This window comes from Eptesicus fuscus, chromosome 8, assembly GCF_027574615.1.
Source record: "Eptesicus fuscus isolate TK198812 chromosome 8, DD_ASM_mEF_20220401, whole genome shotgun sequence".
NCBI classification, from domain to species: domain Eukaryota; kingdom Metazoa; phylum Chordata; class Mammalia; order Chiroptera; family Vespertilionidae; genus Eptesicus; species Eptesicus fuscus.
This window is the reverse complement of record NC_072480.1, coordinates 77034025-77050283: the sequence shown is the minus strand read 5'-3', so window position 1 is coordinate 77050283 and position 16259 is coordinate 77034025. Positions and strand designations below refer to the sequence as shown.

The 16259-nt window shown below is 48.2% G+C and overlaps 1 protein-coding gene across 2 annotated transcripts in view; it reads right to left on the bottom strand.

The window, feature by feature from the left end:
* Positions 1-16052, bottom strand: part of SH2D4A (SH2 domain containing 4A) — a 51589-nt gene extending 35537 nt beyond the window's left edge. For both annotated transcript variants that reach the window (XM_008143898.3, XM_028148747.2), the window contains exons 1-3: positions 16003-16052; positions 10832-11209; positions 1875-2034 (exon numbers count right to left, since the gene is read on the bottom strand). In XM_008143898.3, the coding sequence (XP_008142120.1) occupies positions 1875-2034; positions 10832-11012 (341 nt within the window). In that variant the 5' untranslated portion in view covers positions 11013-11209; positions 16003-16052. The remainder of the gene's footprint in view (positions 1-1874; positions 2035-10831; positions 11210-16002) is intronic.
* Between the last annotated feature and the right edge of the window lie 207 nt (positions 16053-16259).

Here is a 16259-nt window from a genome sequence, read left to right as displayed (position 1 = left end):
CTCTGCTCCAGGCTACAAAGTTTCAATTGTAGATGGAAAATAAATTCCAGATACCAGGGCCTCCGCTTAGGTTGCCAGGGGGTGTGGCTGGCCTGCAAACCACCACAGGCCCCTCACTCAGGCCGCCCCACGCCCCAAGGGAACCCCCACCTGATCTGGGACACCCTTCAGGGCAAACCAGCTGGCCCCCATCCCTGTACCAGGCCTCTATCCTATCTAATAAAAGAGTAATATACAGATTGATCATCACTGAACACACAATATAGCTGCCCCCATGTGGTCAAAGATCCTGCCCCCCTGTGGACACAAGATGGCCACCACAAGATGGCCAGCAGGAGAGGGCAGTTGGGAGGCACCCAGCCTGCAAGGGAGGGCAGTTGAGAAGGACCAGGCCTGCAAGGGAGGGCAGTTGGAGGTGATCAACCCTGCAGGAGAGGGCAGTTAGGGGTGACCAGGCTGGCAGAGGAGGGAAGTTGGGGGCAAACAGGCTGGCAGGCAGAAGCGGGTAGGGGCAATCAGGAAGGCAGGCAGGCAAGCAGTTGGGAGCCAGCAGTCCTGGATTGTGAGAGGGATGTCCGACTGCCTGTTTAGGCCCAATCCCACCGGGATCGGGCCTAAATGGGCAGTCGGACATCCCTTGAGGGGTCCCATATTGGAGAGGGTACAGGCTGGGCTGAGGGACAACCACCCTCCATGCACGAATTTCGTGCACTGGGCCTCTAGTATATATATATATTTTTATTTTATTGATTTCAGAGAGGAGAGGAGAGGGCGAGAGATAGAAACATCAGTGATGGCAGAGAATCATCAATTGGCTGCCTCCTGCACGCCCCCTACAGGGGATCAAGTCCACAACCCAGGCATGTGCCCTGACTAGGCATCGAACCATGACCTCCTGGTTCATAGCAGATAGCTAGGATTTGAACCCAGGTCTGCCCATCTGCTGGTTCGGGTGTTAAACTGCCAGGGCATACCACCTTCCTGTGATCAGCAGAGGGTAATTCCTTTAGCTCTGTATGTCCATGTGTAGTTCTAAGGTACAGAAGGTGGAAGGCAGCATCACCAGCCCTGGGGATCTGAACTGAAGTTCATGTGTCTGTTTCTGTTTCACCAGCTCAGATAGGACTGTCAATACTCTAGGGAGAACAGGGCCACCCTGATCACAACACAGAGGTCATCCATCCCCTACTCACTGCTCCCACCCTAGTCACCTCTCAGTTGATCCTGTCCCTTCCTTATTCAAAAACCTCTTTCCTGTCCACAGAATGCGGTCCGAACTCCTAAACCTGGCCTTCGGGGCACGTTAGAGCACAGGCCCCCATCTCCTACTATAGGCCCGTGTGTTCCCCAAATACTCAGAACTCAACATTGCCCAGAGAACCACAGGCTCCATCAATGCTCTGTTTAGAACTTAATTGTAGCACACATCCCAGTCTGTATTGGCTGCAGGGAGCTGCCTGATTCTCCTGCCAGACTGAAGCTCCTTGTTCACCTGTGAATTCCCCGTGCCCAGCACAGGGAGGGCACCTAATCGGCCTGCTTACTCAGCTGCCCACAGCGAGGCAATCTTCTTTGAGTGCCGGAAGCTTGAACGGCCACTTATATTCCTGATGTCCAGCTGTATTGGCCTGCGTTGCTCTAGCATGATTCCAGGCAAAGCGGTGATCACTGGGAAAGCCACATCCACATCAAAATGGAATGACCAGTGGGAAAAGGAAACAGCTAGTTCAATGATGGGAAGGACAGGAATCACCAGGAGTCTAAAGAGACTTTCCAGAGGGATCTAAGGCTCTTTTGTGACCCTTGAAATCCCACCCCACTCTCCCACCCGATCCTGTGAGCACGAGGCTCTCATGGGTTTGCAGATTGCATACCTGAGCTCTTCCGCTTCCTGCTGTGCTTTGGGCTGGGTGCTCTCAGCAGCGACTTCATTACAGGGCACGTTGTAGGGTTTGTCTAGATGGTGTTCGCCCATAACCCACACCCAGACTTCCTTATCGGCTCCCAGTTTCCAATGAACAGATTTGCTGTTCTCTGCAAGCAAAACAAAATTCGGATTGAACAGTATCTCTAGTCAGGGGTTACCATGTTTTCCATCATTAAAGTATTGAGGGTCTTTGGGGGGAGGGAGGATATTAGAAGAGGCGAAGCACTTCCAACCTGCCCAGGAACAAGCAGGCTTTCTAGAGAACAATGGACATGGCAGCTGCAGTGATGTTTGTTTTGAATAAATTTTTTTTTTAATTTTTATTGATTTTTAGAATAATGGAGAGAGAAAAAAACATCGACGTGAGAAAGATGCATCAACCGGTTTCAGGGGATCTCCCTGACCAGGATTTGAACCCACCACCTTTTGGTGTATGGGACAATGCTCCAACCAACTGAGCCACACCAGCCGGGACAATGAATATGGTTTTTGAACGTGCCCACTTTATAAATGAAGGAGGCGAGATGGCATGAAAGCATGCATTGTGTGCAGCAACCTTTAGGGTAACGGAGCTAACATCAGATACCAGAACCCCTAAAGTCTAAGCATCTCCCTGTGCCCCAGAATTAACAGCCCACCCAGGATTTGGTGTTTCCACTATCTTTATAGGCTGCACTGCTGGGCAAAAACATGCTTTTGAGAGTTAGACTGGCTGTAGTTGAAATCCTAGCCCTGCCGTTTACTAGCTGTGTGACTTGGACAAATTACTTAGTAACCTCTCTAAGCCGCCGTTTCCTCCTCTGCAGCATGGGAATAGTGATATCTACCACACAGGACTGCTGCAAGAGTAGGCAGGCTAGGTGTACAGGCCTGTCCCCTAGTGCCTGCCACATACTAGGAGTTCAAGAGAGGTTAACGGCTATCATCACTCTCCTATTGTTTCCTTATATGGCTGCTCAGAGATTCACACCAGCTGAGAGAAGATAATACTACTGGTAGGTAGTGTGATACTAGGTGAAGCTACTTAAATAACCCTTGTTTACAACTGGTCGCAAGGGTTGGATTACATTCTAGTGCCCTACTCCTGACATGTGGCCACCAAGGTCATGCCCCTGAACCCTGGGGAAGGTGGAGATGGCTGGGAGAGGCCAAGAGGCACAGTCCCTAAATCGGTAGGTCTCAGAGCAGGCCTACCCAGGGCTTCCGGGTCCACAGTTCTGTTCTGGTCAAGATCCCTGGGCCCTGCGGATCTCAGGCCAGCCAGTGGAGTTGGGTTCGTGAAAAGGGCGCCCACCTGGAACACAGGTAGCCATGCTTATAGGTTAGAAATCCACACTGGGATTGTCTTGTCTCCTTACAGTAAGTAGAGGAAGGTTTTCAATGAAGGTCTCCATGTACTGTATTGTTGACTACTTCCTACTACTGCCCGAGGTTACATTAAAAGAGCAGGCTGCTCAAAGTCAGATTTGTTCTCTGTGTTGGGCGCCCCATTCTGCCCAATGCAGGGGAGGCTTTCTGCAGGCTGATAACGTTCTAACTAGGATACTGGGCAGGGGGATTGAGTCATAGTCTTCACTACAAAAGGAGTCAAATGCCTCCTTCCCAAGGAAGCTGAGCTTACGCAGTGTCACAAGGGGAGAGTCAGGGGAAGAGACACGAGGGGCGAAGGGAAGATCAATCCTGAATGTGCCCTCCTGGGGACAAGCCCTGACCAGATGGGGCTCTGTTTGGGGAAATGACAAATGGCTCATTGAGAAAGTTGTCATACTTCACAAAATTCCCTTTATCACTCTCTCAGGGCAACTCATAATATGTTTTACTATGTCCATCGCTCAACCTTCACCTAAGTGATCCTCTCCCAGTATTTCTGACAGCAGGAGGGAGATGCCATGAGAGGAGACTGCAGAGTGCCAGGTGGCCAGAGGGCGGGGGCAGGGATCCCAGCAGCTCTGCTCAGTAGTGTGGCACATGCTTCCCCAAAACCGTCTCCAAAGAGTCCCATGAACTGCAGATGAACTGCAAGCAGGAGCAGAAGGCGTTGCTCTGCAGGGTGAGGGAGAGAAATCCCAGAGCTGCCTGTGAAGAGAGAAGGGTGCTTAGAAACTTAGAGAACCAAAGGAGAGTCATGAAGTTTTCAAAGGAGGCGGGTGGGGAGACTATGGTGACATTAAAGAAATCATGGTTTTGGGACAAAAAGGAAGAGAATTAGATGTAAAATGTCAGATTTAGCCAGTTGCCAAAATAATGGGCTCTTGACAGAGAGGCACGGCTGATGGTCTCTGCTCTGACTGTTCCTCACCTGCAGGAGCTCTTAAAGGGGCCTGAAAGCAAAGAGATGGGAGAGGCTTCAAGTGGCTCCACACAGCGCCATGAGACCTTAGGGGAGGCAGGGAAGTCATTCTAGTAAAATGAGGGTTGGCTCTGACACCCTCAGCGTCTGACCAACTTGAGGGAAGATTAGTAAGGCCTCTGTTTAGTTCACTCCACGTTTCTAACTCTGAGCACGATGCAGAGCTCGATGCTACTGGGGATGTGTGGATAACACCGATGTGGCCATTTCCTGCAAGTCACCTAGAGTCTATGAGAGAAAATGAGGCATTGGGTTACTTCTTTAATAAATTTTATTGTGTATCTACTATGTGCCAAGCACTGAGGTAGATGCGTGTCAACACGTATGAACAAGACAAGCCACTGTCTGCTCTCAGGGAACTTACATTCTAGTTGGAGGAAGCTGGCATTGAATTGGAAAGGGTGGTGTTAAAGGGACTATGGGAATGCTTAAGAAGATAAACTAACCAGTTTGAAGGGCCACCTTATAGAACCATCTTAGATGTTTAAGTCCAGTGAGAAGGCAAAGGATGAAAAAGAAATAAGAAGAGAAGTTCTTTGTGTTGAGTTCTGGTGGATGGATATGGAACTTAGAGCAGGAAAGGGTTTGGTGCCCATCACAAAGAACAGCATGATCAAAGCTCAGAGAAGGGAATCAGTGAGGTGCTATGGAGAAGCAGGGTCTCACCCAGAGCTGAAGAGGGTTTAGAAGTCACCTGACCATGGGGTGAGGACCTTGCCAGGCAGCAGAGGCCCCCAAGGCACAGGTCCTAGACACGTGGGTGAACGATTTAAACTTAGGCCCTGTACTGCATAAGTGGTATTAAAATCCCAGTGTTTCCACCAACATGTCACTTTACTGCTCTGAGCTGAGTTCCTGCTTTGATAAGAGAGAGGTAATAAATCTGACCTCACAGGCCTGTCACATGACAAAGGCTCAGGAAGTATTAGCTCCATGTTCTTGACCAACTGACCAACATCGAGTCCATGACTGTCCAGGTGGTACCAGGGTCAGAGAAGTGACTTAGGAAGCACTAGGGCATGTCAGCATGTAGGTGAATCAGGGTAGTAGGGGGTGTGTGTTTGGTGACCGAGTGGGGAGAGAATGGGGAGAGCAGAGGGGTGAAAAGGCCAGGAGGGAGGTAACTGGTAACTGCAGCCTGGATGAGGGAAAGGACAGTGTTAAACAGGACAGTAAAATCCAGACGGCTGAATCAAGGAAGGACTCAAAGATGATGCCAGCATTTTGAGACTTAGTAATTGGGAGGTCACTGGGTGGATAGCAGAAACAGTGACATTAAGAAAAGACATTTGTGCCCGGCCAGTGTGCCTCAGTGGTTGAGCATTGACCTATGAACCAGGAGGTCACAATTCGATTCCTGGTCAGGGCATGTGCCTGGGTTCCCAGCAGGGGGAGTGCAAGAGGCAGATGATCGATGATTCTCATCATTGATGTTTTTATCTCTTTCTCTCCCTCTCTGAAGTCAATAAAATCCTATATAATAAAAGCCTAATATATAAGTGTCTGGTAGGCTGGTCGGCTGTTCAACCAATCAAAGCATAATATGCTAATGATATGCTAAGGATGCTCAACCATTCACCATGATGTGCACTGACCACCAGGGGCAGACAGTCGACTGGTTGACCAGTCACTGTGGCCTGCACTGACTACCAGGGGCAGACACTCTGACTGATAAGTTAGCTTGCTGCTGCGGTCCAGCAGATCAGGACTGGGCAAGACGGGCCGGACACGCCCTGGAGCCCTCCCACAACCCCTCCCTTGCTGGCCAACCTCCTGCGTCCCTCCCCAGCCCCGATTGTGCACTGGTGGGATCCCTCGGCCTGGCCTGCGCCCTCTCACAATCCAGGACCCCTCGGGGGATATCAGAGAGCCGGTTTTGGCCCAATCCTCGCAGGCCAGGCTGAGGGACCCCACCAGTGCACAAATCCGTGCACCGGGCCTCTGGTATATATATATATATTATTTATATATTAAAAAAAAAAAAGAAGTACAAATTAGCAGTTATAAAACAGTCATGGGGATGTAAAGTACAACATAGGGACTATAATCAATAATATTGCAATAACTATGTACGGTGCCAGGTGGGTACTAGACTTATGGGGGGATCACTTTCTAAGTTATAGAAATGTCTAACCACTGTGTTATATACCTGACACTAATATAATGTTGAATGTTAATTGTAATTAAATAATGATTTTAAATAAAAAAATAAATAATTCTTTATTCTAAGTTAAAATAACAAAATTAGCATATGTATATACATGGTGCTATGGAGGCATTCTGGAGTTTCGGCCAACTTCACCTTGAAATTACATTCATTCTGTCATCTGAGGACACGAGAGAGGGAAGTTTACGTAGCCTTCCACTTGGTTGTAAGTTTTTCTCCCAGCGAGTAAAGAGAATGGGAAGTAAACATTGCAAGTGGCACAAACCAATGGCTTGACCATGGTTTCATGAAAAAGGGAAGGCTCTGCATACAAGAAGTTGCCCACTTGATAACAATGAAAACCCATCAAATGAAGTATCAGGACTCCAAGTCCATTTCAAGGGCACACAGGCAGTGACCAGATGCCAGCCTATTGCACTAGGTTTCCGTCAACTGTAGAGAGACCCAAGGAAACAAGTGCTAGGCAGTCCTCTACTAAGTAAAGGCCTCCTCTGTTTGTGGTGCCAGAAGAAAAAACCATACAGAAGAAAGGCTCCATGGCAGGGCCTCAATGCAAGCATATGTTTCCGAAAGGCACCTGCAAACAACAGTGACTGTTATTAAGCTCCAGGTAAGCTCAATGTGTAGCATATCTGTTCACAGCAGCAGCTTTGGGAGAGTCAGACTCCAGGTCCTCTTCAGCTCTTTCACCTACTTACTAGTTGTTGCCCTGGAGAAGTTAGTTAATGTCCCTCAGCCTCAAAGGTGTGAACATTAATTGAGCTTCTGGTTTGGCAGTGATTATTAATGGGATGATATATTTAAGCACTGAGCTCAGGGTCTGATACACCATCAGTTCAATAAACACTGGCTGGTGCTGCTTTTATGGTCTAGAGCAGCTGTCGCCAACCAGTGGTCTGTGGACTACTTGTGGTCCATGAGGTCCGAAAGGTTGGCGACCACTGGTCTAGAGTATCGCTGTCCAAATGAATGACATCTATAACTTCATTTTTTAGTAGCTCCATCACAGAATCAAACCAACAGGTGAAATGAATTTTAATGTTTTATTTTACCCAAGATATCCAAAATATGATGTCAATATAGAATGACTATAAAATTATTATTATTTTCTTACCAAGTCTTTGAAATCAGTACTTGACACTTCTAGCACACCTCAATCCATACTGGCCTCATTTCATGTGCTCAATAGCCACATGTGGCTAGTGGCTGCCATATTGGACCATACAGCTCTAGACCTCAGCAGGGAGAGGAGGTCCATACTTCGCTGTCTCTCTTAGAATCACATTTGGAATTCATTTGGAAATGCATTTCTGATCTAGAAAGAATTAAATCCATACTTCCAATTGTTTTTCAGCCCCTCCTACATTAGCCCGAAGATTACTAAAAAGTGGACAGGTATCTGGCATGCACAATATCAAACATTTTAGTGATGCTCCTTCAAAACTCACCACAGTGAACTATATAGAGATAAAAATGACCAGGTGACAATGTAAGCATGGCTGAGTGATGAGCTGGAATGGTGTAAAGGAGTCAGGGGTGGGCATAAGATATACTTATTTAAATTTTTAAAATTAAATTCATTGGGGTAACAAACTCACAAAGCAAAACTAGCTCAAAGATGCATTTAAAGAGCCGAGAAAAGGCCAGTCTCCAAAGCCATAGCCTGGCTAAGAACTGCTAAGAAAAAGCAATACTCAAGTCAGCTGGGTGCAAGCAGGATGGTGGGGAGATGGAGGTGGGAAAGGTAGGGGGGAAGCAAGGGGGAGGCAGGGGAGGCAGGGGAGGCAGGGGAGGCAGGGAGCTTAGGTCTGAAAAGAGCAGAAGCCCACAATGAGCTGTCTGACAAACTGATGGGGGCTAGTAGGTTTGCAGCACAAACACACCTCTGGAAACCACCTGCCCTGATAATACTGACTTAATCTGTGGCTTTGACTTTGGAGGTAGAACAATAGGAAAGAGGGAACTGTTGTCTTTTTGAGGGGAAGTAGGGAAAGAATCTCAAAACCTCCCTTTTCCTGTAATCAGAAGAGGAACTAGGTAATGCAAAATATTTTTCCGAGTATTAAATTTAAGGGAGGAATAAACTTCTCCCATGAAATTCTGATAGAACTTTCACCGTATATATTAATATATATTTTCATGATCACTTAGCTAACGTAGTCATACAGGTTTTCTGAGAGGCAGATTCAAAGTTCTGCACAAGAAAAATGTAAGCAAATAAATGGAAATTGTTTCTTAACACATTGTGGACAGATCACGAGAATTTGCCAGCTTTGTTTAGTTCCATTTCACATTACACAGTGTTTTACAAAGTATCATACTTTAAAAAGATATTAGCTTGTAAGAACATGTAATAAATAACTTCAAAATGCCATGGGTATTTAATTTTAAAGCGTGCCTTTAACATTTATGTAAAATGTTTTTTGGACTCGTTCAGTAGAAACGTATCTGGCCACTGGGTAAAGCTAGCAATAAAACGACTGGTCCGCAATGTGTTAAGTCACCACAAGGAGATCAATTCATCAAACAGCAGAAGCCCAAAGTCTAACAGAGTCTGGGCCCTGACTCTAGGGGCCAGAACCTTTCCACTCTCACTAGTCCCCAAAGTCACCCACCACATCAATATGTCATGTCCGCAATGACCATGGTGCCCAGAGAGGCCCAGGTATATCTGATGAACTCTGACTAAAGAATGCACAGAGAGGCATAAAAAAGTTCAGGAAGATGAAAGGGTTATGCTTTTGTCTGGACCAAGTTGTGTATTGAGGGAAAAAGTCTATTTTGGACAGTGTAGAACACTGTGAGATCCAACAGAACAGACACCTACTGCAGGTGTGACCTTGCATATGTTCTCTGATTCTAGTTCATTCATCTGTAAAATAGGAATATTAATACTGACTTTGCAGAAGTGTTGTGAAGGTGAGATATGTGTGTAAATGGCTTTGCCTAGTGTCTGATAAAATAAGTATTTAACAAATAGTTGTTATTGATAATAACAATAATCAATGAGATACTAATTTATTTCTATACTAGAGGCCCGGTGCAAGAAATTCATGCATGGGGTGGGGGTGTCCCTAGCCCAGCCTGCACCCTCTCCAATTTGGGACCCTTCGGAGGATGTCTGATTGCTGGTTTAGGCCCGATTCTCGCAATCCGGGACCGCTGGCTCCTAACCACTTACCTGCCTGCCGGCCTGATCCCCCTAACTGCTCTTCCCTGCTGGCCTGATTGCCCCTAACTGCCTCTGCCTCGGCCCCACCACTATGGCTTTGTCTGGAAGGACGTCTGGTCTAATTAGCATATTACCCTTTTATTAATATAGATCATTATAAAGCTTAATTTGGAAAAGTTATTAGTAAAAAGCAGTATAAGGCAAATGTCACTCAAGTGACTTCCTTTTGAGTCTGTGAACATACTAGCGTTTAAGTAAGACACATTTTCTCAATCTTTGAAACCCTGAATGGTTTTATCAAATTTTATTTTCCCTAAGCTTAATAAAAAACCGAGGAAGACTGGTCTTGAATACCTGTGTAAGTGACCTTGAAACTGTGTGTTTTTTAAAAACAACTTAGTTATTCATCCATAACAGAATTTGACAGGGGGAGTTGGAGGGGAGGGAGAGTGGCTGGTTGGGGGCGGGGTTAATGTGTGCTTTTCTAGGACTGTATGTGTTTATATTTTAAGTCTTGATGTACAAAGTGTTCCTCCCCCATGGTCTCAAAGGCCCTCTCAGGCTACCAAGGGATTCCTTGGGTCAGGACGAAATACATCTGAAAAGTTAACTCACACTAAAAAAAATTATAATACTAAAAAGTATTATGACCTTTTTCCTTATAGCAGTATTTGTATTTTAAGAGGGATTTTTCCCTAAAAAAAAAAAAAGATAACTCAAAGAAAAATCTCTTAAAGTCTAAAAAATGCAAACACAATTGCCATAGAGATGCGGATGCAAGCACTTGGTATGCTGATAACTAGAGCACTAGGCATCGATGACAATAGGGGGACAGAAACCTTCCTTAATACCCCTCACATCACACTCCTGGGGGCTTATTACTTCAGCTGAAGGTCTGTCTGGTTTCAGGCAAGTGATCTGCTCACACAACTCCAGGGTAATTGCTGTGTGTGTGTGTGTGTGTGTGTGTGTGTGTGTGTGTGTGTGTGTATGTGTGTATGTGTGTGTGTTTGTGTGTGTGTGTGTGTGTTTGCGCGCGCGCCCAAGTATTGACTTCAAGTTGATACATTGCACTATTTGAATCTCCATAACATTTAGGGTCCATCTACCAAACAGGAACGCAAACCTGGCTTGCTTCGAACTGGTGTGAAATGTTAAAACAAGCCAGGAGCCATTCTCCTAACACGTCCACGGCCGACACGTAGCTAAGCTTACCTTTCTTTGGTCTGGATTTCACTGGCAGGGACTCCTTTTTTTCCATCGCTGCTTCTCTTTCTTTCCATCGGCGGATCTGTTCCTCTCTCATCTTGAAGAACAGGATCTGTTTCTGTTCTTCGCTGAGCTCTGCCAGCAGATCAGGATCTATGTACATCTCCGACAGTATCTGTTTCAGCATCTTCTCGGGCCTGGAGTCTTTTACACCTGTGGCAAAGGTTCTTGAAAATGGCTTCCAGGTGTGCCTCCACCTGGGCTGGCACTTGGAGGGACCTTCCCAGAGACTCACAGCAACCCCGAAGGCGGGGGACGATCATTCAGCACCCTGGCTCTTGGTTCCCGGCACCAAACATCCTGCCCACAGTGCCGTTCGTGAACCTGCAAAGAGCAACAGCCAGAAGCAGGCAGGGTGAAAATGTGTAGGCGCCGGGCAAGGACGGGCTTATGAATCAAGCTTAGAGGAAATACAGTATCGCTTTTTGTTTCTGGGGCAGAGGAAAGAATGGCTGAGGCACGCTTTGTTAACAGTTTGTGCAACCTCTATCCCGTAATTTCCAAAGATACTTTATCAAAACAAAACAAACCCTAACTTTTTACGGGTCAATCTCAGGGAAACAAAAAAAATTAACAGAAGTTTGGCCTTGTCCCAACCAAGCAAACACATTATTACCTCAGAGCCTAACAAACCAACTGTATGGCTGAGAAAAGAATTTTTTAAAAAGGCAAGGGAGGAAATTAAGAGGCTCTTTCCAAGCAACTTACTTCAAAACAAAATACTGTTTTTTTTGAGACTTCACGGAATTACCCACCTCAAACCGAACCAAAACAGAACCATGTTCAAGGAAGGAAAAGGAAGAAATAAAAATTAGAGCATTTAATTGCTATTTTCCCATTCCCCTTTAAAAGCAGCACTGAATAAATGCAATTACGTACTCTCATATTCACAGAAGGACAATGCAATGTCCAGGCAGCCTACTGGGACCGTGAGAATAGAGCAGGTGCAGGAGAGAACCCTTCCGTACATTCTGGAAGGCCACCAGGTTTTAGGTGTACCTCCTCCAGATAACCTAATTTAATAAAATCTAAATTTACAGGTCAGATAAACTGGGGGGATGGGGAGCCGACTAGGTTCATTACAAAGGATGCTTGCTGTATAAAAGAGTTGATTAGAGGCTCCTTTAAAAAGGCTGTGAAAGTCAGCATTTGGAGTCATGGAAGGGGCCAGTAGAAGGGCATTTGTGGGAATGTTACGGAGTCATTCACTTTGATTTCTTACCAAAGTGTAGCATGGACTAGTGCAGTCACAAGTGGCTTCACAGTGGAAGGAGGCTGACAATTCCACTGAGGTTTCATTCTACCTTGTACATTTCTGTGTGTGTGTGTGTGTGTGTGTGTGTGTGTGTGTGTGTGTGTGTGTTTAAATAGCAAACCTTCATACTTTGGTAATCAGAAGGAAATTATGTATACAATTCCATTCTGGTGTTTCAATAGGATAAGATCACCCAAATTCTAAGGAACTGATTAATAATTTGGTGCTTATAATGCCTCAATAGTCTCACCATGTAGCCCTGCTCTCTCCAATGTCATTTCTCCAAACTAAGTTCAAAGGCTCTTAAACTTGAGACTAGGCACTTAGCCTCCTAGTTCCTTCACCTGTTGTCATCCGCACATCCAGACTGTGTTGCTCCTCCCACCCTCTGGGAGTGTCCTGGCGTTTCCTCTCTTCCTCCTCTTCCTTGCGAACTGTTTCTCCACCCACACCAGTCTTCTGAGACCAGTGTGGTTTGCACACATTCACTAACTATTCACTGTGTAGCAAAGACCTTTACTGGGGCTACAACTATTCTTGCTAACTGCATCCTATAATCTATCTCCCATAGCACTCATCTACCTGAATGCGAATGGAACACTGTATTAAGAGAAAATTAAAATAGAATTAAAAGCAGTGTCTGACTCGAATTCAGCCAGGCATGCCTATCTCAGGTTCTATCTTTGCATTTTGCTTTGAGGTGACCCTCAAAGGATATAACAGCCAGAGAACTGATGTCTGATCATGCCTTTTGACTTTGGGGTTCTAATAGCTTCCCAAGAGGCAGGGCTCACTAAATTCACACTAAGGGAGAGGTGTCCTGAGGCTGCCCTCGTGTCTGTAGCCGACAGGAACCAGAGGAAGAACTTGGTTCCTCGGAACCCTTGACTCCTGCTCTGAGATGAAGGGGATAAGGAGCCAAAGTGAATGATAACTCCTTAACATTCCAGTAAATGTCCTTCTGTTGGCCCTAACGTGGCTCCAATCGCTGACTTTCGTGGAAATAAAACATGGTAGAAAATGAGGAGCCCACTAAAGCCCGAGGCTTCTGCTCTGCTCCCCATTTTGAATGGGGTGAATCCTCCCAACAGTAACAGCATGAGTAAAGCCTAAACAACGGACCCCCTGAAAGTGCCAAGTTCACATTCCTCCCCTCTCCCCCGCTCAGAGTACTCCTGGTAATAGGAACTTCCACTCGCTGTGCCAGCCACTACCTTCAGCACTGTACATGCATTCACTCGTTTCATTCTTGGAGTTCAGCCCCTCACTTGCCGGGTACCACAGATGGAGAGGATGGAAATGGCGGAGCCGGGCAGCATGGCTCCGAGTTGGCTCGACTGTCCTCCGTCAGTACAGTGGAGCACCTATGCAAACATCATCAGGACGTGGCTCTGCCTGCGAACTTTCCGAATGAAGACCAGCCAATCCTCGCAGCCGTGGAAATGCTGAACTGAAGGTGTGTGTGACAGAGTGCCTCTGGGGCAGGAGCCTCACCCTGGCCATGTAGCTAAGCTTCGGGAGGGCAGGTGTTGAAAAGACCCCACCCTGGTCATGCTGGCCCGGGTGTGGGTGTGGTCTGCTCACTGTTTCCTCCTCAGTTTCCCCTCTCACACAACCACTAGGCATAGCACCAACGGCACAGACGCTCACAGTGTGAAGGGTCCCACAGCACCTCTGCGATGAGATGCTCCAGCTCTCTCCCGGTTTTAGCTTTTTGTTTTGCCCGTCCGCGTCAACATGGGTTGTGAGCGTTGAGGTTAACTATCGGATCTTGAAGGAAAGACACTGGCTTCCTTGTGTGCTCAGAGGATACTTGGGGACTGACTGACAACTGTCTGTGGGCAGGCTACTAAATAACACGCATGCCATTCTAAGTCGGTTGATGCCTGCTGGCGTCAATGAACTCTTCCCTCCCCCTGCTCTCAGATGGAAAAGTCAACCCAGCACAGGGTGCTCAGAGGACAGCCAGCAAGGGACCCCAGTCAGCACTCCCAGATCCGCCTCTCATGAACTGTGTGACTTTCGGCTGTGACTTCACTTCTCTGGACTCAGTTTCCTCATCTGTGAAATGAAGGCCTGCCCTGTGAATCTTTGTAATTTGAGGACCATGCCGGGAAATCTATGTGAAGTTACAGGGGCAAGTGGAATCAGCCCCGGTGGAGGAAATAGAAATGAGGAAATTAATTCACTAGGGTTTTCCCCGCTTTCACTGACTGACAGGACAATTGTTGCTGATACTGAATCAAATGGCTTTGCCCTAACATATTGAGCACAGCAAACTTCCAGTTATTCAAGATCCAGTAAAAAGAAAAAGCTTAGCTGACTCCGTCTTCTTCTACGACAGCACTCTTCTTAAAAGACAGCAATGACAAGCCCCAAGCCCACATCTGCTATTTATTCCAAAAATAAATTCCCAAGGGTCACAGGACCAGTTGTTTTCCAGGACACCCATAGATTAACTCAGGGGACATCTTCTACAGCCCTGTTCCACAAAACGAAAATTGTTTTCAATAACTCTGCGACAAAACAAAAACAAAACAGCCCTTGATACAGCCTAAATCACAAAAATACTATAGTACAGACAGTATTACTTTCATGTTATGAATATAGTTTGGATTTTCATTATTGCAAAACAGCCAGCTGTTTTCAGATTTTCAGTTATCTTACTTCAACTTGACCTTATTAATCTTTCTGCAAAGGGGCCATTTTTGAGGATAAAATGAGCGATCAGAGGTGAGAGCAATTTGTTAAGGTTTGTAAATATATACCATTCTTTAGAAATTTGAAATTTCTGTACACATGGACTTATCTAGAAAATACCATTCGCATGCCAAATCTATGCCCACATATGCCTTCCACTTACTCGCTTAAAAAATCTTGGTATCGAAGTCGTTCCTATGAAACAGGCAATCAAGTAAAAGCCTTTTAGGAGGTGGAGGCGAGGAGACCAAGTTCAGAGAAAGCTGCCTCCCTTGCCTCTTCCCTTTGACCCACGGGAGGGAAAGACACCTCTGAGAACAGGACAAGTTGTGACTTCTCACTGTCACTGTCTCCGCGCCCATCCACCTCGGCTCCCGCAGGAACCCCGAGGGCAGGACAGGGCAGGGATGCCCACTTGGTGGAGGAAGGTTATCGCCCCTCCCCCCAGCTGCCCGGGGCCACTGTCCGGTCTGAGGCAGGCCGGCCCTCCGCACCCCAACCGTAGAGAGTACCCTGTTTCTGACTCTCCGGGAAGGTCTGGGGCGGAGGAGGTCCCCACGGCTCTACCCACGTGGGTGCGCGAGCTGGCCCGTGGCGCAGTCAGCGCGGGGCGCCGTCGGGGGCCGCGGGGGAGACGGGGCGCCAGGCCCTGTAAACCGGAGTCCAGAAGCCTTAGAGCGGCCCTGACACCCCCACGCGGCCACCACCCTGCCCCCAGCTCCCTCGCGGGCGGAACCCGACTGACGTGCGCGCACACGCCCCTCGGGGACTCGGAGCCCCGCCCGCAGCCCAGAACTGCCCGAGGCTCCCCCACGTGCCTGCGGCCGCCCCCTCGGGGGACCCCGTACCGCCACCACGAGCCCCCCGCCCTCGGGCTCACCCGCCCGCGACTCCAGACACAGGACACCAGACACCGGACACCGGCCGCCCGGTTGCCGAGGCCGAGATCGCCGCCCAGCCCTGCACCTGAGCCCAGCCGGACGCGGCGCTACCGTGGGAGGGCGCGGGCCGTGGGACCCAGACTTAGCCCCGGGTCATCCGCAGCCCTGCGCCCTCCACGATCCGGGGACCCCCGCCCCCGCCCCCGCCCCCGGCCTTCTCCCAGTCGCCCCTTCCCGGCCCCCTCCCCACCCCGCACCCACCTGCCGGGCCCAGGGCTCACCTGGCTGGGCCCCGCGCACCCGCCAAGCGCAGTTAGGGCGGCGGAAGCTGGAAGCTGGAAGCTGTCGGGGGAGGGAGGGATAGACAGAGGCACCCGCCAGCGGCGCAGGCTGGCTGGACAAACACTCGGTGAGATGTTGGCAAACAGCGTCCCTCGGCCCGGCCCGCCCGCCCGCCCGCGCCGCCCCACCCACGGCCCACATGCCCGGGTGACTGGCTGCGCGCTCGTGGCCCCACCCAGGCTCCTGGCCGCGCTCC